At 39.9% G+C, this 27,334-nt stretch overlaps 1 protein-coding gene and 1 pseudogene across 1 annotated transcript in view; both read left to right on the forward strand.

Moving 5' to 3' along the window:
* The window catches only part of LOC116475130 (contactin-associated protein-like 3), a 261,759-nt gene that overhangs the window by 40,210 nt on the left and 194,215 nt on the right, over nucleotides 1–27,334 (forward strand). The window contains exon 3 of the mRNA XM_058445223.1: nucleotides 27,048–27,241. Coding sequence (XP_058301206.1) covers nucleotides 27,048–27,241 — 194 coding nt within the window. The remainder of the gene's footprint in view (nucleotides 1–27,047; nucleotides 27,242–27,334) is intronic.
* Nucleotides 14,379–16,510, forward strand: LOC116475131 (ankyrin repeat and SAM domain-containing protein 6-like; annotated as a pseudogene).

The following is a 27,334-nucleotide window of genomic DNA, read 5'->3' on the forward strand; positions in this document are numbered from 1 at the left end:
CTCCGTGGGCATAGGACCCTCCGAGCCAGGTGCGGGACACAATCTCCTGGTGTGCCGTTTTCCAAGCCCATTGGAAAAGCACAGTATTAGGGTGGGACTGACCTGATTTTCCAGGTGCCATCTGTTACCCCTTTCTTTGACTAGGAAAGGGAACTCCCTGACCCCTTGCGCTTCCCGAGTGAGGCAATGCCTCACCCTGCTTCGGCTCGCGCACAGTGCGCTGCACCGACTGTCCTGCACCCACTGTTTGGCACTCCCTAGTGAGATGAACCTGGTACCTCAAACGGAAATGCAGAAATCACCCGTCTTCTGTGTCGCTCAGGCTGGAAGCTGTAGACCGGAGCTGTTCCTATTCGGCCATCTTCATCTTGAGTTATTTTTAATCAAAATGCTAGGCTGAGGTCAACTGATTGTAATTTGTTTATAAGGAAAAAATGGAAGGTGACCTGAAGAATTTTCTCCCCTCCCTTTACCCAAAAGTATTTATTCTTATTTTGAAGTGAGAAATTCCTTCAGAATTTCCCAAGATCAAAGAGGGCTATCTCACTGACAGTTAAGACCCTGTTGTCTTCATCTGTAACTTGGCTAGTCTTGTCCAAAAGAGGCCTCCTCTGGGTTGGAATTGCATTTAGTTTTAAAGAAACAATTCTGCAGAAAGTGCTTCTTCCATCTTATTAAAATTTCAAAGTTAGAAGAAAAGGCATCTGAAGTTTCCAAGTAGAACTATAACAGACCTAGTGTTTTTAGTATCCCCGTAAGTAAACATTCTAGCATAAGGGAGGGTTTGCTGGTTGCTCATTGAATGTTGTCTTGGACGCTCACAGACCAACACATGATTGTAAGATAAACTCTTTGGTCTAAAGAGAGAAAACATAAGAGTCTGCAGCTGTAACATGTCTGCTGACCCAAGCTGGAATGCTTTAGTGTATTGTGTCACCTAGTGAGTTTTAGCATTTCCCTCCTCACTTACAAGTTTTCAACCTCAGGCTAAAGGAATGTGGGATATTAAGGAGAATTATTAAGAGAGAAAGGGCAAGTATTTGGAAATGCAAAACCTAGACAAGGTGGAGATGATTTACTGGAGTCAGAGAGGAATTAATAGCATATTAATATCAACATCATTATGGCCCACACGCGTCTATCATACTCTCTAGTATTGTGTCCAAGGTCCATAGATGGTCACTGTCTTATTATATCCCTGATCACACTAGCTTCACGAGACTTTCAGGTCACCCAGGGGCTACATCTCTTAGACAGCAGAATATTAAGATAATGGCAAACAATAATAAGTTATGACAGTGTGTGAAAAACATGAAAAAGATTTTATATTCTCTCATGATAGATGTAATTCAAGATGCTACTGCAATAAATTAAAAAATATATATGCTTTTTTGCAAGGATAACCCGTGTGTTTTCATGGTCTAACAAAATTAGACAGCATTGTTATTCGTGGCTTGACACCTCTACAATTGCTCCTTTTTAAAGTCGCAAAACGAGTGTACAATAACTAACCATGCGTTAGACTGAAGGAGAGTTTGAGAATTTTTTCAAGGGGCCTTCACTAATGAAGCAAGCTGTCTTATTTGGGGATCTATAAGCAGCAAAGATAAATATTGCCTAAGACATTTCTGTTGAAATGGTGTAAAACACATGGATTACTTACTTCTTTAGGGGTTTTAAATGCTTGGAAACAATGCAGTGAACACAGATATTACTGTGAAGAACATTTCAGCAAATGAGGTTACAAAATGGATGAAACTGAAGAAGTGTCTTATGTTTATATCTTCTCACCTGAAATGATTTAACTATATGGGTGGACCTCATCAACATTCGAAACTTTCTTTCCAAGAGGTTTTTCCTGTAGAATTTTAGGACTTTCTGGCAAGATGCATGACAGGTGCATGCCATTATTGCTACTGTGGGTCACTGTGGAAACTGCCCTAATGAGGCCATTATGCTGCCTATTTGTGATATTTGGTTGTGAGTTGATGACAATGCTATAGAGAAAATAGACACTCAAGCTGTTGAAAAATTTTACAGGTTGACATCAATTATCACTTAGAACTCTTTTCTCAATTTTCTGAGTGAATGAGAATTGTGTTTAAAAAGATACTTTCTGCCTCATTTCTTCTCCAGTTATTTTGAAAAAGCTCAGGTACTGATTTCTTAGGAAAAGAGGAAAGCAGGGAAACTAGAGGCAGGAATTTGTGCTGCACACAACCTAGCCATGACTCTGGGTGCACCAGCCCTTAGGATCTGGGCAGGTAAGCATTTGCCCAGGTATCAGGCTGTCTGTGTGGCTCCACAGAACAAAGATGGGGAAGCAGAGGCATCAGCTTCTCTTGTAGCACAGCACACAGCCTTCCAGGAGTGGATACACACTTTCTATTATTAGCCCAAATAATTATCTCAACTCAATAGAAAAAATAGCAATCTGTGCCTGATTGTCCTGAAAATGTTTCATTAATTTACTTGTATTCAGTGAATATAAAACCATAGTTGGTGGTTTTTCAGTAAGTACAGAAAACATATTTGGTGGGTTGTTTTCCATGCGGAGTGTAAATATTGTAGGGCCAAAGTCTTAGTTATCTTTTTTTTTTTTTTTTTTTTTTTTGAGACGGAGTCTCGCTCTGTCGCCCAGGCTGGAGTGCAGTGGCGTGATCTCAGCTCACTGCAAGTTCCACCTCCTGGGTTCATGCCATTCTCTTGCCTCAGCCTCCCGAGTAGCTGGGACTATAGGCGCCCACCACCACGCCCGGCTAATTTTTTTTTTTTTTTTTTTTTTTTTTGTATTTTTAGTAGAGACGGGGTTTCACCATGTTAGCCAGGATGGTTTTGATCTCGTGACCTCGTGATCCACCTGCCTCGGCCTCTCAAAGTGCTGGGATTACAGGCGTGAGCCACCGCGCCCAGCCTAGTTATCTTTTTGATGAAACAAAACTACAGAGGATGGATTCCAGTGTCAGTAAGACAAAGAGTTTCTGCTTCTTTGAGGAAGTAAGTTTGCTATGTAGACACACACACAGAGAAAATGGTCAAAAGTTGCTTTTATAAAATCCGATAATCAATTTTTTTTACATTAGCACCTTACTCCATGAAGATCATAGTATATGAATACAAAATAGTGTGTATGAATGTTGGATGATTTGTGGAAAAAAATCTTAGAGTCATCACTCCCTCCTTTTTCCAAATTCTGTGTATTGTCTCTGAAACAGTTCATGCTTATGATTCTTCTACATCATTTCTATGGATCTCCCCCTCAACTTAGTCTCTTCATGTCTCACTTGGATTATTTTGAAAGTCCCATGATTGAGCTTCAACTTTTGAAGCTTTCCCTAATTAAATAAATGCTTAGCAAAGTCCTCAGTTAATGTTCTTTAAAGTGCTATTCTCTTCTTGTTCCATGCTCAATTGATGAATCTCAGACACTAGCCCCATAGAGCAGTTCTCAAATTCACAAGCCACCTAATGCCCCCTGCCATACGTAAGAAGGTGGTCTAGTAAATTTTGGAGTAAAGCAATACATATTTCACAAAATCAAAATGTAAGATCAATTACAATTCAGCTAATATTTAATTAAGAGGATATAAGGCATCTCAGTGAATGCATTTTTAAAGTATATAATTTTTTTTTTAGATTTGTACTTAGCTATTCTTACTAAATTTCGGAAAGTTCCTGCTTTATGGAAATTAATCAGTGACTCTAAATGGTTTTTCAAGGTATAAAAACAAAGATAGTAACAGAAATACAAATTTCCCAGTCCGGACTAGAAAACATTACTAGTGACCACAACTCAAATACAAATATGAAAAGCATCTTTATTAACCTGGGGTGAAAGCTTCTCTGCGTGGGACAGTTTTACCCAGGCAACTGAACAGGTGGTACAGGATGAATGTTTGAAAATTGGAACTAATTTGGACCCACTCATCCCCATTTTCCACGGCTGCTGTGCACTTGTGCCAGACGGGAACATGATGTCGTGTTTTCAGTTAGTTTTCAAACAAAACGGGGATAATCTAATATTTTCCGGAATAACCATAGAATAATGTTTTCCAATGTGAACTTGGTGAACTTTATGAATGAAAGAGAAGCAGATATTGGATCCACACAGCCATCATTGAAGGTGGCACATCTAGCATCAAAAACTTCTGTGCGGGACCAGGCATGGTGGCTCACACCTGTAATCCCAGCACTTTGGGAGGCTGAGGCGGTTGGATCACCTTGAGCCCAGGAGTTGGAGACCAGCCTGGGCAACATCAAAACCCTATTTAAAAAAAAAAAAAGAAAGAAAGAAAAAAGTTTCTTGCCACTGTTACAGCCTAGGAATGTCTAAAATCCATCACAAAGTTAGTATTTTGCTTGGAGGGGCAAGTAGAATGAGCTTTTGGAAAGTTTCTTTAACAATTCTTTGATCTGGTAATTCCTGAAAACCTTTGAGGCCGGTGCAAATACTTTTTCATGTAAGGATGAGTCATTCTGTGAGTCCTGGCGCAAGTCAGCCAGAAACTCATGATGGGAGCTTTTGATGAGGGGATATGAGGTTTAAAAATGGAAATAAAACTTTCTTCACGGCACTGATAATTCCTATAAAGGCCATTTCTGTGTGGGATGACGTACAATTAACATAAAGGATCCTGCTTCCAAGCTCACTGAAATTTTTCACCAGTTCCCTGAGACCTCTGTCTCTGCTCCTAACTCAGATTGTCTTGAGTCTTCTGTGTAGAGAAAAGGGGATCATTGCAGACACTATGAACCAAGGCATTAATCTTCACTTCTAAAGCCCAAAAGCATCTCTTGGTCTGAGGCAGAAAAAGTTTGAAAGGGAATTGAGCAGGCTAAAGGTGTTGTAATTTTTCTGCTCTCTCGCAGACTAGGAACCCGCAGCAGGACTGCACAATAGGATGCATAGGGAGGTGGGGACTGCCCTGAAGCTCTGCTCTCAAGCGGAGCCTTGCCGGTGGTGGCTTAATGGAAGTCTTCACTGAAGCTCAGGGGTCTGAGTGTGCACTCTCAAGTGTGTAGTGGAAAGGAGAACGCCAGTCTCCAAGAGCAGCCTGCATGGCATCCTCATTGTGGTGCGGCACCTTCAGTGACAGGACTGGACGCCCTGCGGCAGCTCTGGTGGCTGGTGAGGACAGCCCCAGTTATCCAAGGACACCCTGAGGTACCAAAGGCAGGTGAGCAAGACCATGTTGCTGCCTGAGGTCTGGCAGAGGGAAGAGAAAGGAGCACCAAAACGTGCAGAGCACTGTCCCAGCCTGGGATGGGAGGACTTGGCTCCATCGGCAGCAGGTCGCTATCCCTGAGGACAGTGCAGTGCTGACCTCTTCTTGGGGCCTGAACACACTCCCCTCCCCACTTTACCAAGGCAACTAGCAAAGCCACAAGAGACCACAGTTAACTCTGGGGATGAAGGGGAAGTAAAAGAACCCCTGAAGGAATTTTCAAGGGGCTGCTACCAATACAGACACGAACTGACAGGCTTATCCCTTAACTGGACAAAGACACCTGCTGTGACTACTTTCAGTCTCTGTATCAGCCAGAATTCCAGCTCCTAGTAGAAAGCTTTCTAGGTTATGGAAAAATGAAGTTACATTTGTGATTTAAAAATTTATACCTGCAGAATGATTCTGACGGATTTGCTCAAGTGGCTTTTGTCAGGGTTATAGTCAGTATCTTCTCTAGCCTCAAATTTATATGATGTTGTTGAGGATGACTTAAAATTTTCTTTAAAAGTCTGAAACATGATGCAGAATGCTTGCACCAAAAGAGTTTTACATTTTCCCCACGCTTGTACTTACTAGAGCCAAGTACATCAAAGGTGTGGATTAAAACCCATGATGCAGGGAACTCTGACACTTGTGATAACATGGATGAACCTGGATGAACCTGGAGGACATTATGTTAAGTGAAATAAGCCAGGCACAGAGAGACAAATACCGTATAGTCTCACTTACATGTGGAATCTAAAGGAAGTGCTCACAGAAGTAGAGAGTAGAATGGTGGTTACCAGAGGCTAGAGGAGAGGGCGGATAGGGAAGGGGGAGATGTTGGTCAGTAGGTACATAGTTTTGGGTAGATAGGAATAATAATTTCTGTTGTTCTTTTGCACAGCATAGTGAATATATAGTTAATAATAAGTGTTGTCTGTTTTGAAATATATGAGAGGATTTTAACTATTCTCATCGCTAAAAGAATGATACATATTTGAGGTGACTGATATGCTGATTAGCCTGATTTGATCATTTTACAGTGTATGCATGTATCCAAACATCACATTGCACCTCATAAGAATGTACAATTATTATTCATCAATTAAAAATAAAATTTAAACACGGGAGTTAGCAAACTTTTTCTGTAAAGAGACAGATGGAAAATGATTTTGGTATTGTGGACCACATAAGGTCTCTGTTACATTTCTTTTTTTTCTTTTTTCTTTCTCTGTCTTCCCTCCCTCCCTCCCTTCCCCCTCCTTCTCCTCCCTTCCTTCCTTGCTTGCTTCCTTCTCTCTTTTTTTCTTTTCCCCTCTTCTTTCTCTTTTTTTTTTTTTTTTGAAATACAGTCTTGCTTTGTTGCCCAGGTTTGGAGTGCAGTGGCAAGATCACGGCTCAGTCAGTGTAGCCTCAACCTCTGTGGGCTCAGGTGATCCTCCCACCTCAGCCTCCCAAGTAGCTGGGACCACAGTCACAGGTCATAACACCCAGCGAACATTTATATATTTTGTAAAGATGGGGTGTCATTATGTTGCTCAGGCTGGTCTTGGATTCCTGGGCTCAAGCAATCCACCCACCTCATTGTCCCAAAATGTTGGGATTACAGGCCTGAGCCACCATACCCAGCCCCCACCCCCCTTTTTTTTTTTAAACACAATGCTTTACAAATGTAAAACCATTCTTAGTTCTCTGGCTATATAAAGCAGGTCATAATCTAGATTTTGGCTGCCAGATCTAATCTAGATTTTTACTAAGCCTGCATGCTAAATATGTCTGGCACCTTCCCTTAAAAAGCTCTCATAGCATTTACCCCATGCCAGTGTGCTTACTAGGTGTTTGTATACTTTTCTTATGCTTTGTGCAGTTCTAACTTCCTTGAAGGAAGGGTGCTATCTTATCCTTAGTGCTTAGAGATAAGCTTGGAATCATCCAGGCTCTACCCCTTACTAACTGTGTGACTTTGGACAAATTCCTTTATCTCCCTGAGTTTTTGTTTCCTCAGTTATAAAATGGGATTAGTAAAGTACCTACCATGAAATAGTTAACTTGAGTAAAATAGGTTGTGAAGATTAAATGAATTAATACACATAAAATAGTTAGGTTATGTTACACCAATGTTCAGAGCAGGTGTATCCACAAGAGCCAAAAGAGAAACAACCCAACTGTCCATTGATGGATAAATGGAGAAGCCTAGTGCAGTGTAGGAAGAAAATTCTGGCCCGTACTGTAACACAGATGAACTTTCAAGACATTATGCTAAGGAAAGTAAGCCAGACACAAAAGGACAACTACTACATTATTCCATTTATATGAGGTACCTAGAGTAGTCAAATTCATAGAGACAAGAAATAGAATAGTGGTTACCAGGGGCTGGTAATGGGGGCTATTGTTCAGTGGGTTCAGAGTTTTCATTTGGGAAGATGAAAGAGCTCTAGAGATGGATGGTAGTGATGGTTGCACAACGTGAATGCACTTAATGCTACTGAACTTTACATATAAAACAGTTCAAATGGTAAATTTCATGTGATGTGTATTACCATAATTAAAAAATTAGTGTATGATCTGATCCAAAGTAGCTAAAATCTACTGAGTGCTGCTGAAGCAAAAATTATAATTAGTAGGTTTTTTTTTTTTAATTTGTTTTGTTTCGTTTTGTTTTGTTTTGGTTTGGTTTTTGAGATAGAGCCTCGCCCTGTCACCCAGGCTGGAGTGCAGTGATGTGATCTCGGCTCACTGCAACCTCCGCTTCCTGGGTTCAAGCGATTCTCCTGCCTCAGCCTTCTGAGTAACTGGGATTACAGGTGCACGCCACCATGCCTGGCTAATTTTTTGTATTTGTAGTAGAGACAGAGTTTCACCATGTTGGCCAGGCTCAACTCCTGACCTCGTGATCTGCCTCGGTCGCCTTGGCCTCCCAAAGTGCTGGGATTACAGGCGTGAGCCACTGCACGCGGCAATTAGTAGTATCAACAGTGGGAGTAAAAGTGGCAGTTAAGCACATTGTTTCACAACATCTAGCTCAGAGGTATGACAAAGCAAACATTAAATAATATGTATAGATGGAATTAAACTTAAGCTTCTATAGTAGAATAATTCAGAATAAAACATGAAATAATGCCAGGTAATGTCAGTTGTTACCGAAGAAATGTCCAAACTCTGAAAGAGCTTGTTAAATTAGGTTATGGCAGCCCATGGTGCAGGGCAGGGGACCGTCAGGTGATGTTTAAGTAGTTTACATGGACTGAATCCCTTATGGTTCCATTTAAACTGGCCACCGCACTGCCAGGCATATGACATTGGCAACTTAAACTTGACAGAGAAACCTCTAAGAATAAGATTAATGCATTTCTCATTCTCTGTGTCACAATTATTCAACTTAAAAAACAGGAAAATATCAAAAATCTCATTATGAAATGGCTGTACCAGTTTTACCTTCTATATTATAAATACAATATGGCCTTTGGTGCATTTAAATTAATTTTATAAGGAGTCCCAATCAGCTGATGAGTAGTTTTAGAATTATTCCTATAATTGTCAACCTGGAGAGCTCTTCACTATTTTATTCCTCCTTCACTGAAAATTAAAGTTCGATTTTATGCCTAATTTTGTACATAATGTGTTGTAAAACATCACCATTTGGGATTATTCCTTCCAATAGGATATGTATTTGTATTATCTGTTTGTAACTAGCTGACACAGGACCATTCTCATAATCCCATTTGATTTTTGTATTGTCAGTAGATACAACGATCTCCCTTTGGTTCAGGTTGAAACAATGTAAAATGATGATGATGATGATGATTGTTGACTGTGCTGATAATTCTTTGTATACCATTATTTTGGCTTTAAACTGTTTTAAGTGTGGGCCAGTACAAAAGCTGCTTAAGTCAGATACCTCCGTCTCTATGATGTGATTATTATGTATTGCATGCCTGTATCAAAATATCTCATGTACCCCATGAACATATACACCTACTACATACCCACAAAAATTAAAAATTAAAAAGGAAAATAAACCAGAAAAAAGTCAGATTTTTCAAAAATTTTACATTTCATTATATTTAGAAAACTTAGCTTTATGGGGTTTTAGAGAACATGGTTTTTCTTCCATGTACCTTCCTATTTATTTTTTATGATGCTCAAAGTTGCTAAGTTTCCACATATTTTAGTAAGAATTAGCAATGCCCTGAATTCCATAGCTTTCATAAAGAATTGCCTGTGTAACCATCTCATCACCACCTCTTTCCTATTACAGGAAAGCAATACGAAGATATTCTGTAGTTAATTTAGATTGCTTGCCAAAATAGTTTTAAACTGATTTGTAATTTTTCCTAAACCAGAATGAGGAATTGTATAGTTTAAAGTATTAATATATATGAAATTGTCATACTGTGTTTCAGACGCTTAGGAAATGTAGAGAAATTATTGTAAAATACATTTTAGAAAAGATGTTGCAACAAGACAAGGACAGAAGTCTGAAGTGTTGTGATGAGGGCCCAGGGAAGCAGGAGGAAGGTGGGGAGACCACAGGATGACCTGGAGCCAAAGAAGAAGGGCCCAGGTCCCAGGGTCTCTACAGCACTGCTGGCCTTCCAGCCACAGTTTTTCTCAATCTTCCTGTCATATCCCTCAAGGAAGTAAGTGGACACTGTAAAGAGCGAGTAATTATAGCACAACAAAAATCAAAAGTCATGATTCTGGAAAGCATTATCAGTAAAAAATGGAGAAATAGTCTGACATCTCTTCATGTTTCCTCTAGAAATTTCTGATTATGTATGTATCCTCTTCCACTCTAATATCCAAACAACTCTCTTACTTCTTTATGCAAAGAAACATGAAAGAATGAAAAGATTAATCACAAGTGTATGATTAATTTTGTATATATAATTTTTGCAAATTAATAGATTTTAATGTGTTCAATAAATGTAAATACACAACACATATGTATATATGTGTGTGTATGTACTATGTACTAAATATATACTATATGTATATATATACATATATATATATTTAGAGAGAGTCAGTGTGTACTTAATAGTGAAATCCAAATTTCAAGAACTTTATATTTTATATAATGGCACCAGTTTTCCTGAAGCTGAATGTATATGTATGTGTTTGTGTGTGTGTGCGTGTGTGTGTATATTCAGTTGCAGGAATATATACATATATATGGTCAGTGTGTGTGTATATATATATATACACACACACATATATGTCAGTACATACATGGTCAGTGTGTGTGCGTATAAACACACATATATGTATGTCAGTACATATACACATATACATATATGTCAGTATATACTGACTATATAACTATTGACTATATATAGTCATACAGTCATATATACTGACTATATATGTCAGTATACACGTACATATATATTTCAGTATATACTGACTTATATAGGTATAGTCAGATTGTGTATATTCAGCTGCAGGAAAATTGGTGCCATGATATAAAATATGAAATCCTTGAAATTTGGATTTGACTATTAAACCTGACTTTGTTGTCATTAAGTTTACATTGATATTTCCTGGAAATGCACATTGCTAAATTTTTCTTCAAAACCAAGATTTCTAAAATATGATGGGGCATTTGATACAAGAAAAGGCAAATAAAGAAAAAGTAGAACTCCATTTGTCATTCTTCTTAAGTGTCTCCTTAAGAAAACTATGTGATCCAAAGTTATTTATACAGAAGCTTAAGAAATAAAACACTTAGTAACTCATGCTAGTATTTGATTATTCTTTTGCTTATCAAGTTTTCTTTTTATGATTATTATACCTTTAATTGCAAACATTCATTGGATTGGCTCAGTAGCATTTTATGTGAGACAACTTTCCATTTTAATAAGTACATATTCTCCTTTGTTAATGTGAAATAGAAGTGCAGGAGTAGAGATGAAATGGATAATTTTGCTAGAAGCAAATTGAAACTGGCTAGGCAAAAGCATATATGTATTTTTGCCCTCTTTTTCTGTTTTTAGAAAGTGCTTGCATTAACTCTCATTCTCAGCCAGAAGCATTAGTTTATTAATGATTCAGAAGGGCTTTCTTTGTATATTGAAAACCATGAACTCTTATGTGCAGAGTACAATTAGGGAGCAAGCCCGTGGGTTTGAATGGAAATTAACGTTGGTGTATGGGAATGAATTTCATAGACAAGGATAATTTAGAAACCTGTGTGATAAACTGCAAACAGAGTAAATGGAAACATACTGGATCTTTTCCCTCCACTCCTCGTATTTCTCCACTATTAAGATGTCCTTCCACGTGATCATGCTTTCTTGGCACACTGACTAGGTTCAGTGATTAAGAGGCAGAGAAAATAATTACTGAATATTTTTAATACAAAATGAATCGCTCAGGATATTTGTAAGGGCTTTTCAATATCAAGATGTTTATTTCCCACATTATAAACTATAACTCCTAATGAAAACTTAGCACCATAGCTTAAAATCATATTAATAAATAAAGGCAAAATTCTTACATTGGGGAAATAACCCATAAATGGTTTGTTATATAGCATGTAATCTTTAACTACTTGAAATTTCCACTATTCTGCACAGTGCAATATCCCAAAACAGAATAGGATGTGAGATTTCATTGTTTTGTATGAGGAATCTAGAGGAAAGAAATTGATAAAAATGTATGCAATAACTTAAAAATATAAAGAGTATCAATCTCTGATAGAATAATGTAAATGTAGCAAATATTTAAAATAACTAATAAGAATTAAATTCCCCTACATTTTCTTCTCCCCTCCCCTCTCCTTCCTTTTCCCCTTCTTTCCCCTTCTTTCTCCTTTCCCCCTTTTTCCCCCTTTTTCCCTTTTTGCCTTTCCCTTTCCCCGAGTAGCTGGGATTACCCTTGTCCCAAGTAGCTGAGATAACAAGCACCCACCACCAGGCCCGGCTGATTTTTATATCTTCCAGTAGAAATGGGGTTTCACCATGTTTACCAGGCTGGTCTCCAACTCCTGGCCTCAGGGCATTCGCCCACCTTGGCCTTACAAAGTGCTGGGATTACAGGTGTGAGCCACCACGCCTGGTCCCCATTTTTCATAAAATCAAAATTCTTGCATATTCCCCTCCTTAGTTTATAGGTCAGAAGCTACACTAAGCTTCCCAGTGTGCCTAGGTGTTAGATGTGCCAATTTACATATACAACGAAGGGCCTGAAAAGTAGGACATTAATACGACGGAAAATATTTTGCCTGAGGATATTGTTTACTAAATTTTTTATCTGTGCCTTTTAATAGTTCTTAGAACTAGTAAGTCCAGTGGCATTCTATTTTTATGCTTTTTTCCCTCAGATTTGTAGCATATGACAATGTATGTTACAAATGTTGAATGATTCAGCTTGACTACAGGCCAAACAAAGTAACATCTATAGCAAAATGTGTTTTGGTTGAAGAAATATGTAGATTTTAAAGAAATTAATCTTATTTACTTAGGCAAACAGTATGCTTCAGCAGCATATGTAACTTTAATTAAAATTCATCTAAAATAGGTTGTTAGTACTATGACAGGAAGTAGCATTCAAACAAACAAAATATTCATAAGGATGTTAATATAGATTAGACATGAGAACAAGAAATATTTGGCTGGTCTGATTCTCTTGGGTCACTTTAAAAATTATTTTTAAAATTTTTGAAATTGAGGCATAACTTAAAATACAATTAAATGCATAAAGTGTGCCGTTTGGTTAATATTTACAGATGTATACGCCTGTATTACCAGAGCCCAGATCAAGTTACAGATCATTTCATCACTCCCTTAGCATTTGTTAATACTTTTTATTGATTAGGCACCTCCCACCTATCGCTGTTCTACTTTCTATCATATTATTTAGGTTGGCTTGTGCTTTTGAACTTACAAATAGTCATACAGTACCAGAATCATACAGAAGCTTTTGTATCCAGCGCCCTTTGTGAGCATAAGGTTTCTGAGATCCATCCGTGCTGTTGCATGGATTTGTGGCACATTCCCTTCTATTGCTGAGTAGATTTCAGTTGTGCTGTTTATCAATTCTTTTTAAAATGGACACTTGTGGCTTGTTTCCAGTATGGATCTATTATGAATAAATTTCTACAAACATTCTTTTACATCTCTTTTGGGAGTGGAATTTCAGTATGTGAAACTCTAAAGAAACTGTCAAACTATTTTCCAAAAGCCCTTGAACATGTTATACTCCTCCCATTGGCAATGTATGTCAATTCCAGTTGCTTCTTACCCTGGTCAACGTTTGGTATTAAAATCATTAACCATTGGAGAAATATAAGTTAATATCATAGAGAGATAATATGTTCTCTAGGATGGCTAAAATTAAAGAATGACAACACCTGCGAACTATGTTACTCATGGCACCACAAACAACATGAGTTTCAGCATATTTGTATCTGTCTCCTTTGCCCCTGAGGCCCACAGGGGCAATGCAGTAGGGCACGTATGAATATTACACTCATAGCAGACTTGTATTGCAGCTGAGAAATAATGAGCTTGGGGAATCTACTGCAGTTATAGCAAGTAGTAAGTGAGAAAGCTCTTTGTGCGGAAGAAAATGTAACCTCACCTCTCAAGGTTACCAGCTGCATAAACAGCCATGAAAAAAGGGTCCATAAAAGAGCTTTTAGGCCTTTGTAGTCTTAGCACACCCAACAAAACATGTAGAAGTGCAAGCTGCTTAAAGTGGACTGTCTCTCCATACATTATTGTGTATGGATAACATGATCCTATATGGAGATCTTCTAAGAAATCTAGAAATCTAAAAGACACCAACCAATAAGTGAATTTTAGCAAGTTAACAGGATACAAGGTTAATATACAAAAATCACTTCTTTTTTATGTAGTAGTAACAATCTGATTATCAAATTAAGAAAAGAATTTCATTCACAAGAGCATTAAAAAATAAAATACTTAAATGTAGATCTTACAAAAGGTGTGCAGGACCTGTTCATGGAACACTATAAAACTAGCTATTAGAAAATAAAGAATACTCAAGTAAATGGAGAGAGACACTATGTTTATAGATTGGAAGAAACTGGAATTGTCCTAACTGTAATAATCCTAATTGTCATACTTTGTTGGTGGGAATGTAAATGGTGCCACCACCTTGGAGAATAGTTCGGCAGTTTCTTAAAAAGGAAAAGCATGGGCGATGGGCGAGGGCGGGCTGCCTCCGGCCTTCCAGCTGCTGCTGCGTGCGTGTGACCAAGGCGACACGGAGACGGCGCGGCGGCTGCTGGAGCCGGGGGCGACGGAGCCAACCGAGCGCGGCATGGAGCCGGAGGGGGCCGAGGCGGCCGGGCCCGGGGCCGCAGCGGCGGCAGCAGTCGGGGCTCCGGTGCCCGTGGACTGCTCGGACCAGGCGGGCAATACCTTACTGCAGTTTGCCGTGGCCGGGGGCCACGAACCGCTCGCTGGTGCGCTTCCTGCTGCGCCGCGGTGCCTCGGTCAGCAGCCGCAACCACTAGGGCTGGAGCGCGCTCATGCGGGCGGCCAGATGAGGAGAAAAGGCGACCTGATATTTTCCATGAATTGAAAATGGGAAACTTCCAGCTGGTCAAAGAGATTGCTGATGAAGACCCCAGCCACGTGAACTTGGTCGATGGGTACTGGGCGACGCCGGAGCAGCTGGCTGTGGTGCAGCTGCTGGTGGAGAGGCACGCGGATATTGACAAGCAGGACAGCGTGCATGGCTGGACGGTCCTCATGAAGGCAACCTACCATGGGAATAAGGAAATTGTCAAATATCTGCTAAACCAAGGCTAAACCAAGGGGCCGATGTCACTCTTCGTGCAAAAAATGGATACACGGCCTTTGACCTGGTGATGCTGCTGAATGATGACACGGAACTTGTTCGACTGCTGGCATCTGCCTGCATGCAGGTGAATAAAGACAAAGGCCGGCCGAGCCACCAGCCGCCCCTGCCCCACTCGAAGTTCCGACAGCCCTGCAGCATCCCAGTGCTGCCCAATGATAAGGGCGGGCTGAAGTCCTGGGGGAACCGAATGTCCAATCTGTTCCGAAAGCTCAAACTGATGCAGACGCTGCCCCGTGGGCTGTCCAGCAACCAGCCTTTGCCTTTCTCTGACGAGCCTGAGCCAGCTCTGGACTCCACAATGAGGGCTGCCCCCCAGGACAAGACAAGCCGCTCTGCACTCCCTGATGCAGCCCCTGTGACCAAAGACAATGGTCCTGGGAGCACAAGCGGAGAAAAGGAAGACACGTTATTGACAACCATGCTTCGAAACGGAGCCCCCCTCACCAGACTCCCGAGTGACAAGCTGAAAGCAGTCATCCCCCCATTCCTACCCCCTTCCAGTTTTGAGCTGTGGAGCTCTGATCGGTCCCGGATGCGTCATAACGGGAAGGCAGACCACATGAAGACTGTACTGCCCCAGAGAGCCAGCAGGGGCCACCCTGTGGGCGGCGGGGGCACAGACACTACACCCATCAGGTCTGTTAAATTTCCAAGCCTCTCCAGAAGCCCAGCCTCTGTTGCCAATTCTGGAAACTTCAACCACTCGTCTCATTCATCGGGCGGCTCCAGTGGGGTAGGAGGTGTGAGCCGGCACGGTGGGGAGCTGCTTAACCGTTCAGGTGGCAGCATAGACAACGTCTTGTCCCAAATCGCTGCCCAGAGGAAAAAAGCAGCCGGATTATCGGAGCAGAAACCCAGCCATCGGTCAAGCCCTGTGGGGCCAGCACCGGGGTCCAGCCCGTCTGAGCGTCCAGCCTCCGCTGCAGGTGGCAGCATTCCTGTTGGCACGAAATTGGAGACCAGCAAAAGGCCTCCGTCTGGAACTTCCACTACCTCCAAGAGCACCTTCCCAACCTTCACGCCCTCCCCCTCACCCAAAGGGCACACTGCAGAGTCCTCAGTGTCTTCCTCGTCATCGCATCAGCAGTCCAAGAGCAGTGGGGGCTCCAGCAGTGGCACCATCACAGATGAGGATGAACTGACTGGAATCCTTAAGAAATTATCACTTGAGAAATATCAGCCCATTTTTGAGGAACAAGAGGTGGACATGGAAGTGTTCCTTACGCTGACTGACGGTGACTTGAAGGAGCTGGGAATTAAGACAGATGGGTCCAGGCAGCAGATTCTGGCAGCGATTTCTGAACTCAACACAGGCAAGGGACGCGAGAGACAAATTTTACAGGAAACCATTCACAACTTTCACTCTTCCTTTGAAAGCAGTTGCCAGCAACATCAGGGCCCCTGGCAGCAGCCCCTCCTTGGCTGGGTGGGTGAGGCCAGAAGAAACTGCCTCCGGCAAGAGGTAGCAGCTGCTGAGGTGGCTCTGCTGGCATCGGAGCCCACAGAAGTGAAGAGTGGCCGATGGACCTGCCCTCCAAATGTGCCTGACTCTGAGTCTTGCTATCATTGGGTTTCCCAGCATGGCAGACAGAAAGAAAGATAGTTTGGCCAAGTCGTAGAAGCTGATCCAGTGGGTAAAAAAGGGGCAGGGAACCTGTCTCTTTTGCTCTTGCCTCGGAGCTGCCTGAAGACATGGGTCAGGCCGGAGGCTGGACAACTTTGGACAGATACGCTGACCTGTGCTTCCAAGTAAATGCCTGCTGAAGAGCCCAGGACCCTTTCTGGGAGAATTCTGCAGCCAGAATGAAGGTGCCATCAGCAGGAGGCTGTGAAGCACCATCCTGTCGCTGTCCTTGTCCATTCCTAGCAAGTTAATCGTGTCTTGTTAACTAGCAGTTCCTGTTCAACATGTAAAGAGACCTGATGTTTTCCCTAATAAAGCTGATACCAAATTTTACAGGAAAAAAAAAAAGCAAAAGCATATACTTACCATATAACCCAGCAATTCCACTCCAAAAAATATATGTCCACTCTAAGACTTAAATGTTCATAGCGGCTGGGCACAGTGGCTCACACCTGTAATGCCGGCAGTTTGGGAGGGCGAGGCGGGTGGATCACCTGAGGTCAGGAGTTCGAGACCAGCCTGGCCAACATGGCGAAACCCCTTGTCCACTAAAAATACAAAAATTAGCTGGGCGTGGTGTTGCACGCCAGGAATCCCAGCTACTCGGGTAGCTGAGGCAGAAGAATCGCTTGAACCTGGGAGGTGGAGGTTGCAGTGAGCTGAGATTGCATTGAATCTTGGCCTGGGCAACAGAGCAAGACTCCGCCTTAAAAAAAAGAAAAAAAAATATATATATATATATATTCATAGCAACATTATTCATAGTAGATGATGTGGTTTGGCTGTGTCCCCACTCAAATCTCATCTTGAATTGTAGCTCTCATAATTCCCATGTGTTGTGGGAAGGATCTGGTGGGAGATAACTGAATCATGGGGGCGGTTTCCCCCATAGTGTTCTTGTAGTTGAGAATCAATCTCACAAGGTCTGATGGTTTTATAAGGGGAAACCGCTTTTGCTTGATTGTCATTCTCTCTTGTTTTCTGCCATGTAAGATATGCTTTTTGCCTTCTGCCATGATTGTGAGGCCTCCTCAGCCACATGGAAATATGAATCCATTAAACCTTTTTTTCTTTATGAATTACCCAGTCTCAGATATGTCTTTATCGGCAGTGTGAAAATGGACTAATACAGTAGACAAAAACTAGAAACAACTCAAATATCCGTCAACTACTAAATGGATTACCACAATGTGGCATATTCATTGAACTGGTTGCTATTTAGTAATAAAATTAAAGCTACTGATAGGCTATGATTTCTTTATGTACTTAATTGTTCCTAAATGTTACAAATTACTCTTAATGAGGAATGCCATCCCACTCCTTTCTAGGATTTTCATGTCACTCTCTTATAATTGCATTCTTCTAAAAATGTTGTCCTTTCACTTTTTTCCTGTTCAAAAAAATCCAGTGATACATGTGACAGCTCAACTGTCATGCAATTTTTGGCAAGAAAGGTGAGGTTGAATAGGAAACTTCCTGTTTACCAGAGGCAACTGGAATCACTCAAGAATAAAGGGACACTGTATTCACCATCATATTGCCAACTTCTGCTCCGGAAAGATGAAGTACATGTCTTGAATATATTCTTCCTGATAAGTACATTCTAAAAGGCACTTTACATATAAAATAAACATAAGAATGAAAAAATGTAGGGGAGACAGACCATCTAGGAACCTGAGGAACTGAGGAAATTATAGAGAAAAAACAAATTAGTGGTTGCTGTGTATAACTGTAAAGGGTAGCGATGAGGATTGTTGTGGTAGTGAAGTCGTTCTCCTTGATTGTGGTGGGGGTTATGGACCCTAAACGTGTCATACAACTAGATAGACACATCATTTCCTGGTTTCGATATTGTACTGTAATTTTATAAGATGTAACCATTGGTAGAAACTAGGTGAAGAGTACACATCACTTCTCTGTACTGCCTTTGCCAATTCATGTAAAGCTATATTTCAAAATAAGTTTTTTCTTAAATAACTTTTAATTTCTGACTGGCAGTTTAATTTGTGCTTCAAAACTGATTCAAAAAGGACTATGACCAATGATGAAAATGGCAAATTACAACAGTTGGCCCTATAACCAACTCTCCTACATTAGTTATTAAAGTCAGTGTTAAGGGAGGCATTCCAGAACTTCTGTAGGACATGGTGGAGATTTACCTATTTTCTTTCACATGAATTTTTGCCAACTGGATTTTTTTAGGTTGTCATATTTTTTCCAAAGAATTCAGTGGGACAAACTTTAGCAGAATTCTGATGCCCTACATTGTCCCTGATGTGTGCTTGCCTCTAAAAAATATTTCTGTTAATAGCAACTTAAACATTATTGTAATGTTTAGAGGGCATTCCTTTTGCATCATATTTTGATAGTGTCCTATTACATGCAATAATAAATGCATGTCTCTTTTCATACGAGGCTTTCACAGCAATTTCATAAACTATAATTAGTTTAACTACATAATATCCTTAGGAAAAATGTAAATATTACCATCTCTTTTTTTTTTTAGGGGGTGGGCTAGGGGATTTTGGTTGACTGAGCAATCAGTCACATACAGATGGATAATTTGGTATTCACTAAAATATTCACTTCTCAGCATTTCACTCTTGTGTTTCCTTGCACGATATCAATTGTCATTTAAAAAGAAAGACAAATACACGTGTTTAATCACTCCCTGAAGAAAGTAAACACACTATCTGTGGGAAATGGAACACAATGAGAGGCGTGCAGTCAGCCTCAGGGTGCTCTGACTCCATTCCAACCCTCTCTTCATATGCCCCGTTTGCACATCACCCATCACTTTTGCCTAATTATTTCTACTCACCAAGTGAAGATAATGGCTTCTTTGCCTGCTCAAGTGATAATTTGAGATTATATGTCTCATCAAATAATTTATTGGACGTATGAAAAAATGCACAATGATGGTTTTATTGAATTATGCAGTTAGTTACTGAGATGAATGGAACTACACCTACCCAAAAATCAAGATGTGGTGGAGATAAGGCAGGTTATAGGCTGAGTCATTTAACCTTTAGGGCTTTTTCTGATATTTTCTGTGAGGGCCAAGTAGAGTTCTCAGTGGAGTGCATGTGAGTTTCTGCCAATGGCCAGTGGAGCAAGTGCCTGCAAGAGGGAAGACTCCCCCAACTTCTGGGTTGAGAAAGGATTTCTCACTGTCCCACCAGCCTGCACAGTAGGTTTCACCATTTTGTTAACTACTCAGCTGAACTTTTCTTACTGACCTTTGATTTCATCTGTCTAAGGTGAGCTCCTGCTCACATCTCTCCCTGCAAGGTTGATATCTCTCTAGATTTTAGGCCAGGTGGTTGTTCTGCAAGCTCAACTCTCCAGTGCATTTGTAAAAGATCATGAACTTGAAGTTTGTTATAAGGGTGGAAATGAGGCTCCTTATAGCTTTCTACTTCCTGGGGCAGAAGCCAGAAGTTCCAGCCCATAGATTTTGATAAGTTGTATTTTCATTTTCATTCAGCTTGAAATACTTGCTAATTTCCCTTTTAGTTTCTTCTTTGATTCATTGATTATGAAGTATGTGTTATTAGTTTCCTAATATTCCTGGATTTTTCAGAGAAGTCGCTATTGTTGATTTCTTATTTTAATCTATTGTACAAATATATACTTTACATGATTTAAATGATTTTAACTTTGTTGAAACTTGTTTAATGACTTGTTTAATGGTCTGTTTTGGTAAAAATTCCAAATGAACTTGAAGAAGAATACATGTTCTTCTGTTAGGTGAAACATTCCATAAATATCAATGAATCATATAGGTTGATAGTGATAATTAATACTTCTGAATCCCTATTTTCTGTCTTCTTGTGCAATCAGTTACCGAGACGGGGTACTAGAATCTCCTACTGTAATTGTGGATTTATCTGTTTCATTCAGTTTTACTAGGTTTCATTTCATGCATTTTGAAGCTCTGTTATTAAGTGTTTGCATGTTTAGGATTATGTCCTCTGATGAAAGAACATCTTAATCATTATGAAATAATTTTCTTTACCTTTTATAATAATTTTCGCACTGAAATCTACTTTGTTTAATATAGCCAATCCAGCTTTTTTTAAAACTATTATTAGCATAATATATATTTTTCCATGTGTTTACACTTAGGCTATTTGAGCCTTTTTTATTTAAAGTGTGTTTCTTGTAGGCAACATATTGTTGGATCTTGCTTTCTCATCTAATCTGACCATCATTGCCATTTATTTATTTATTTATTTATTTTTTGAGACGGAGTCTCGCTGTGTCACCCAGGCTGGAGTGCAGTGGCGCAATCTCGGCTCACTGCAAGCTCCGCCTCCCGGGTTCACGCCATTCTCCTGCCTTAGCCTCTCCGAGTAGCTGGGACTACAGGCGCCCGCCACCACGCCCGGCTAATTTTTTCGTATTTTTTTTTTAGTAGAGACAGGGTTTCACCGTGGTCTCGATCTCCTGACCTCGTGATCCGCCCGCCTCGTTCTCCCAAAGTGCTGGGATTACAAGCGTGAGCCACCACGCCCAGCCATCATTGCCATTTAATAGGAGTGTTTGTACTACTTACCTTTAATATGATTGTTTATATGATTAATTTTAAGTCTAACATCTACTATTTGTTTTTTGTTTATTCTTTGTCCATTTTCAAAGCTACTAGGGAGTGTAGATGCATTTTGTAAGAGAATACATTTTATAAATTGTTATACACTCTGAGATTTTAACCATAATTGCAGTTCATTTTTTATGAACACATTTTTAGTAGGCTGAATGTTCTTTCTGCTTCAGCCTGCTAAGGTTGAAGGAAATACTGCTGAAATAGAACACGTACACAAAGACAGATTCTGAGGGAAGGTTTCTGTATTTTTTACTTTAAAACAGCGTAGTTGAAAAAGACTGTAGTACCTGATTCTATATCTGTGTAGTTAGCCCTTTTTTTTCTAAATGAAATTAGATCTCAGGTAAATGTTTAAATTCCCCTCAGCAAAAAGGCATACCTACTGACAAAAAGCATGGCTGTTTAAAGCCTATAAATCTCAGAAGTGGAATGAGGGAGTTTATTTAAAGCCAGCTTCACTCCTCTTCCCTACAAATTACATATAATGACACTGGAGTGTAGGAGCTGTGACAGTCCCTACCTCACATCTCACTTCCCACCTCCTACTCTCCCCAGGTAATACCTGAAATTTTTAATGTGAATTAAAATGCAATTAGATGAGGAAAGAGACAAACAAATATATCTGGATAAAATCACGTTTGAAACAATTTGTTATCTTAGTGCGAAGTGTCTCGTGGGGACAAGGTTGACGTAACTATGTGTTTGCTTGACATATAGAAGCCCCCATTAGTGGCTGGCTTTGAACATTTACCTTGTTTACTTATATTTTGTGCCCTCGACATCAAATGTTAAGGAAGGTTTAAGATTATGGTGATATGATGATAATCGTAATGATTATGATGATGATTTACCTGTGCAGTATTTCCCCTGTAAACAAAGTCAATACGTACTCTGACAGTGCTGCCGCTTATGACTAGATACTACAGTCATGGGAAGTTTTATTGTTGTTAGTCATAAACAATTAAGGCTCCAGCTGTAGGGTTTCTGCTTTTCTTTCACAGAGCCCCCTGCCCCAGATAGTGAAGTGTAACTATGACCTGATGTAAATGCAGAATTATAACAAACAGATATAACTGTACAAAATAGAGACATAATCATGCCAGATTATTTATAACCAAAAAGTACTGATTGACAAATCATGTGAATATATTCATGGACAGGGATAAAAATGAAACATAAGCTGATTTTTAAAATAATATCTTTCCATGTGTTTTAATTAGTGATTTTATTTTCTCATCTGTAAGGTAGATACAATAAAGACAACCCACTGGATGCTTTTAGAAACAAAAAATGATAATATGCTTGAAAATATCTGGCCAAATTCTCAGCATACAATATATGCTTCACAGTTCCTCACTTCCCCCTTTTCTCTTGTTTTCCATTACAAAATAAGTGGCAAAACTTTAATAATTTCCTCAGAACTTGAAAACTTAAAAGTTGATAAAACGGTACATAAGATAAATCCTATGTTGTGTGCACATTTAGGGACAAAACAGTTTGCGCAGCTCAGCATCTTCACTGTGGTACCAATATCAGCCTTTATAAAAACCAATTACCCTTTAAAAAATAACATCTGCTGTTCCTCAAGGCATATAAAATGTAAGAGAAAGTTTCAGTTGCTCAGCATATTTTAATCTCATTCCAGTAATGGAACATGTGTGTCAGAACATATGTTATGAATGGAGGGGATGAGTTTTCGTAATTCATAGGACCTGTGGGGTAGAATTATGACACTTTCTTTAACTCAGGTGCAATGTCTTGTCAGAGGCAGGGAAAGGAGGAGGGTGACGCGGAGAAGAAACGTTTGTTATGGGGGAGAGGCTGAGCTTAAAGGACATAACTGCTTCCCCTGTTTTGTGTACAAAGTTTTGTTGACCATAGACTGGAAGGGACTATGAAAAGACGCTTCCAGGTTGAAAAGTAGTCAGCACATGTATAATCTTGACTTAACAAATAGAAGACTTTCATTTGTTTTAATTTAAAGACAACAAAAATTGAGTATAACATCACATTTGAATAATAATTTAGTTTAAAAGCACTGTAGTATCAGTTATCCCATTGTCTTCCTTACAGTCTTGTGAGGTGATTTATATGACTGTTAATCCCCCCACTCCCAGCTTTATGCTTTTCTTTTTTAAACAAAGGACAACATTTTTGTCTCAGAGAGGCTGAGTGACTGGACAATTACCACATGCTAGTTGGGGGTGGAGTCAGCCAACCTCCTTTCTCTTCTGTTACCCATAGTGGCCTTCTATACCAACCATCAAAGCTGCCTTTAACAAAGGCACACAGACTAGTGCTATCCAGCAGTGCACAGGTCAGTCACGCTGTGTTTCCCACCATTTCCACTCAGTGTTTAATTAAATTGTGTGCACAGCAGCTTACCCTTAAAACCCAGCTGAGATTGCAGATTTCCTGAGGCTACAACATCCTGATGAAATTCTTTGGTAATGCCAGAATTTCATTACTTTATCAGTAATGGCTGAAAATATAGCTTATTTGCATTTGAGTACTACTTCATCAAAGGTAAAATCAAGTTACTGAAATGTGTCATCTGTTAGCAGAAGTGCAACCATGAACACCAACAAACTAACAAACTGTGAGGGATGCCGAGAAGAGGGATGGCCAGGGGCTCCCGCTTCGTCTAATGAAAACACACCATCCCAGGGTAGCACACCAGAACCGTGTCGACTCATTTTCCTCCTTGTGCTTCTCCACATGTGTTCTCATAGTAATTACTTTTCTAAACCTGGAATTAGAGGGAGTGACAACACCAAAGAAAGGTTATGAAATACAAGCTGAAGAGGATGCCCTTCATGCTGACTAACCAAGATGAGGGGAAGAACCAAAAATATTGAATAGTTCCTCAGAAGTTTCAGCTTTGTGTATAAAATTCCCAATGTACAACATCCAGCCTAAGATGATGAGTTGGCCTTTAGCATCTCCTTCACCTTCTCCCAACTCTTTTAAAACAACCATAAGATAGGCTGGGCCCAGAGGCTCATGCCTATAATCCCAGCACTTTGGGAGGCCGAGGTGGGCAAATCACGAAGTCAGGAGACCGAGACCATCCTGGCCAACATGGTGAAACCCCGTCTCTACTAAAAATACAAAAATTAGCCGGGCATGGTGGCATGTACCTGTAATCCCGGCTACTTGAGTGGCTGAGGCAGGAGAACTGCTTGAACCAGGGAGTTGGAGGTTGCAGTGAGCAGAGATCTCGCCACTGCACTCCAGGCTGGTGACAGAGTGAGACTCCATCTCAAAAAAAAAAAAAAAAAACCCATGAAATAGTAATAAGAAAAACAGAAAAGGATACGCAGTTTCAGTAGTGTTGTACCTTGGACTATTGGTTGCTAGTTAAACCAACCCCAAAAGGATCTCCCACCAATTAAAGTTTACATAGGCTTAGGAGAGAAGAGTAGATCTGGTAGAGTCAACAGGAAGGGCCAATGGAGAAAACCCCACTGGTACTGCACCCTCAGCTTTCTGAAACCCAGGCCTTGCCTGACCAGGAGTAGGAGAGGTTGCCGTGCTGCATGAGGGCTGCTTCCTTAGGTAGCCAGACCTGCTCACTACCAAACTTCTTTACATCTTTTTTACGTTTATTTGAGAACCACCACATCCCATGATTATCATCAAAATAATATAATAAAAATGTTTAATTGCACAGGTTCTGGATCCAAAGCTTATGGGCCCCTTGCTAGATGCGTAAACATAGGTGAGCTGCCCACCATCCATATGGAGGTCAATAATGAGGCCTTGTCTTTTAAAGGTATGTTAGGAATTAAATGCAAAATTTATTTAAAGGGAACTCTTTGCCTGACCTAGAGTTCTCAAATGCTTAATAAATGTTCATTGTTAAATTGAGTGATTATGGAAGTGGGTAGGTGGAATTCTGTTACATCCTGAAAAGTTAAGTTGGAAGGAGGAATGAGCAGAGAGAAGAAACTGTGGAAGTAGTTTCCACTGAGGGCTGAAGAAATCTGTGCACTGTCTCTGGCAGGGGCTCACATAAATGTTGCCGTAAATCATCCTAGAATAAATCTTGCCTGATCTAGGAAACCATGTTGCATGAGTGGAGGATGCCCTAGATCTAGAGCAGAACATTTAACTTTGAACAAGAGCTGTGTCCACCTCCAAGCTGTCTGGATTAAGAAAATATATGGAGTATTTTAGTGTCAATCAGATGCACAGTGTTGGTTACCAATAATTTTCCGTCCTGTCTACTATATCAAATTCCTGACTCTTCAGTTCAAAACATGGAACAATAAAAAGCAAAACAAACAAAAAGTATATCTATATGTATATGTCTGTGTACATACATATATATATAATACAAAGTTAAGAGGTGTTTATCATACATTCAGCGGAAAAAATATTTTTGAACAAAGATTCACTACAAAAATATCTTAGAATCTGACTTCTAAGAATCTGTAAACTTGGGAATCATAAGGAAACAGTAGTTAAGTGTGGTCATCAGTTCAAATAGGTGCCTAATATTTATATTTATTATTTAAATATGAATTATGATTTAAATATAAATATTTATATTTCTCAACACTTCCCCATAATAACTTATATTAAAGTATAATGTCCTCACTTAACTCGTTTTTACTCCTAGCTATATTCTAATAATATCAAACTTTTTTGGACATGTACTGAAGTACTAAAGACTTTACAAATGAGGACATAATGATAAACCCCTAATAACAAAATACACAGTATAAGTCAATGAATAATAATGAACTGTCTAGAACTTCAGACTTTCTATCAGAGCCTTCAGGTAAGTGGCAGCACCAGGGAGTAATAAAAGTGTGCTGACTCCTCAGCTTGGGAATTGTTTATAGAGTACTCTCTTTTTCTAGACATCGATTATTAAAGAAGCTGTGGTTCTGGAGTGTCCCCAAATTCTATTAGACTAGAAAAATAACAAACATCAATAAAACATCAGCAGACATTCCTATGTTTTTGTTTCAGATGTGGCATTGGTCAGGGCAAAAAGAGCAAATTTTCTGCTCTGCACGCATCTTCTTCAATACCCAACAGTCTCCTTTTCCTCGTCCAAGGTGGACGAGCACTGTGTGAGGCTTGCCCCAGTTTCCCTGCAGTACTGCCAGAGACAGCAGAGTGCACCAGAACCTGCTTAGGACTCACCTTGACCATTTGCTACTCCATACCTTTTTGTATTTTTTTACCAATATCTCCTCCACACCCCTGTTCCTCGTAACCATCACTCTCCTCTGTACTTCTGTGAATTCAACTTTTTAAAATTCCACATGTAAGTGGGATTGCCTCACAAAACACCCTATATTTTAACTCTTCTTTTACATATCCATTTCTCCTATGAGACTGTAAGCACTTTGAGTGCAAAGTCAGTATATTAACCGTCTTTGTTTTATCAATGCTTAATGCTGTACTTCCTGCTACTGGAATTTAGTCTCTCATGTTGGCAAAGGGCAAATCTTGCACAAGGGCTATGAAATACGCTAGTTCCAAAAGTTGACAGGAATGCTCTAGTGGCCACCTGCATTAAACAAACATTTTCTCCAGTCAGTAGGACACCTGCCTTCTAGAATGTCAGGGGTCATCTAGCTAAATGTGAACACAATTTAGGGTTCATCCAGTCACATGAAATTCTTCTATTTTTTCTATTGTAAATCGATGATTTTCTTAATATATATTCATAATTTTATAGTTTTCTAATCTAGTAACAGCTATGTTAAATAACTTCCTCCTCTACCATTTTTATACTTTTTCTGTTTCAAAAAAGGAGCTGGTGGCTGGACCCCACTTGTGTCAAATAAATACCAATGGCTGCAAATTGACCTTGGAGAGAGAATGGAGGTCACTGCTGTCGCCACCCAGGGAGGATATGGGAGCTCTGACTGGGTGACCAGCTACCTCCTGATGTTCAGTGATGGCGGGAGAAACTGGAAGCAGTATCGCCGAGAAGAAAGCATCTGGGTATGTTTCTAATAATAATAATTGCTACCTATTGCTGCAAACCTATTAGAAAAACAGAATTTTAAGAATTACTTTGAAAAAAAGTTCTAAGTG

Source organism: Hylobates moloch, unplaced genomic scaffold, assembly GCF_009828535.3.
Source record: "Hylobates moloch isolate HMO894 unplaced genomic scaffold, HMol_V3 SCAFFOLD_10, whole genome shotgun sequence".
Taxonomy (NCBI): Eukaryota; Metazoa; Chordata; class Mammalia; order Primates; family Hylobatidae; genus Hylobates; species Hylobates moloch.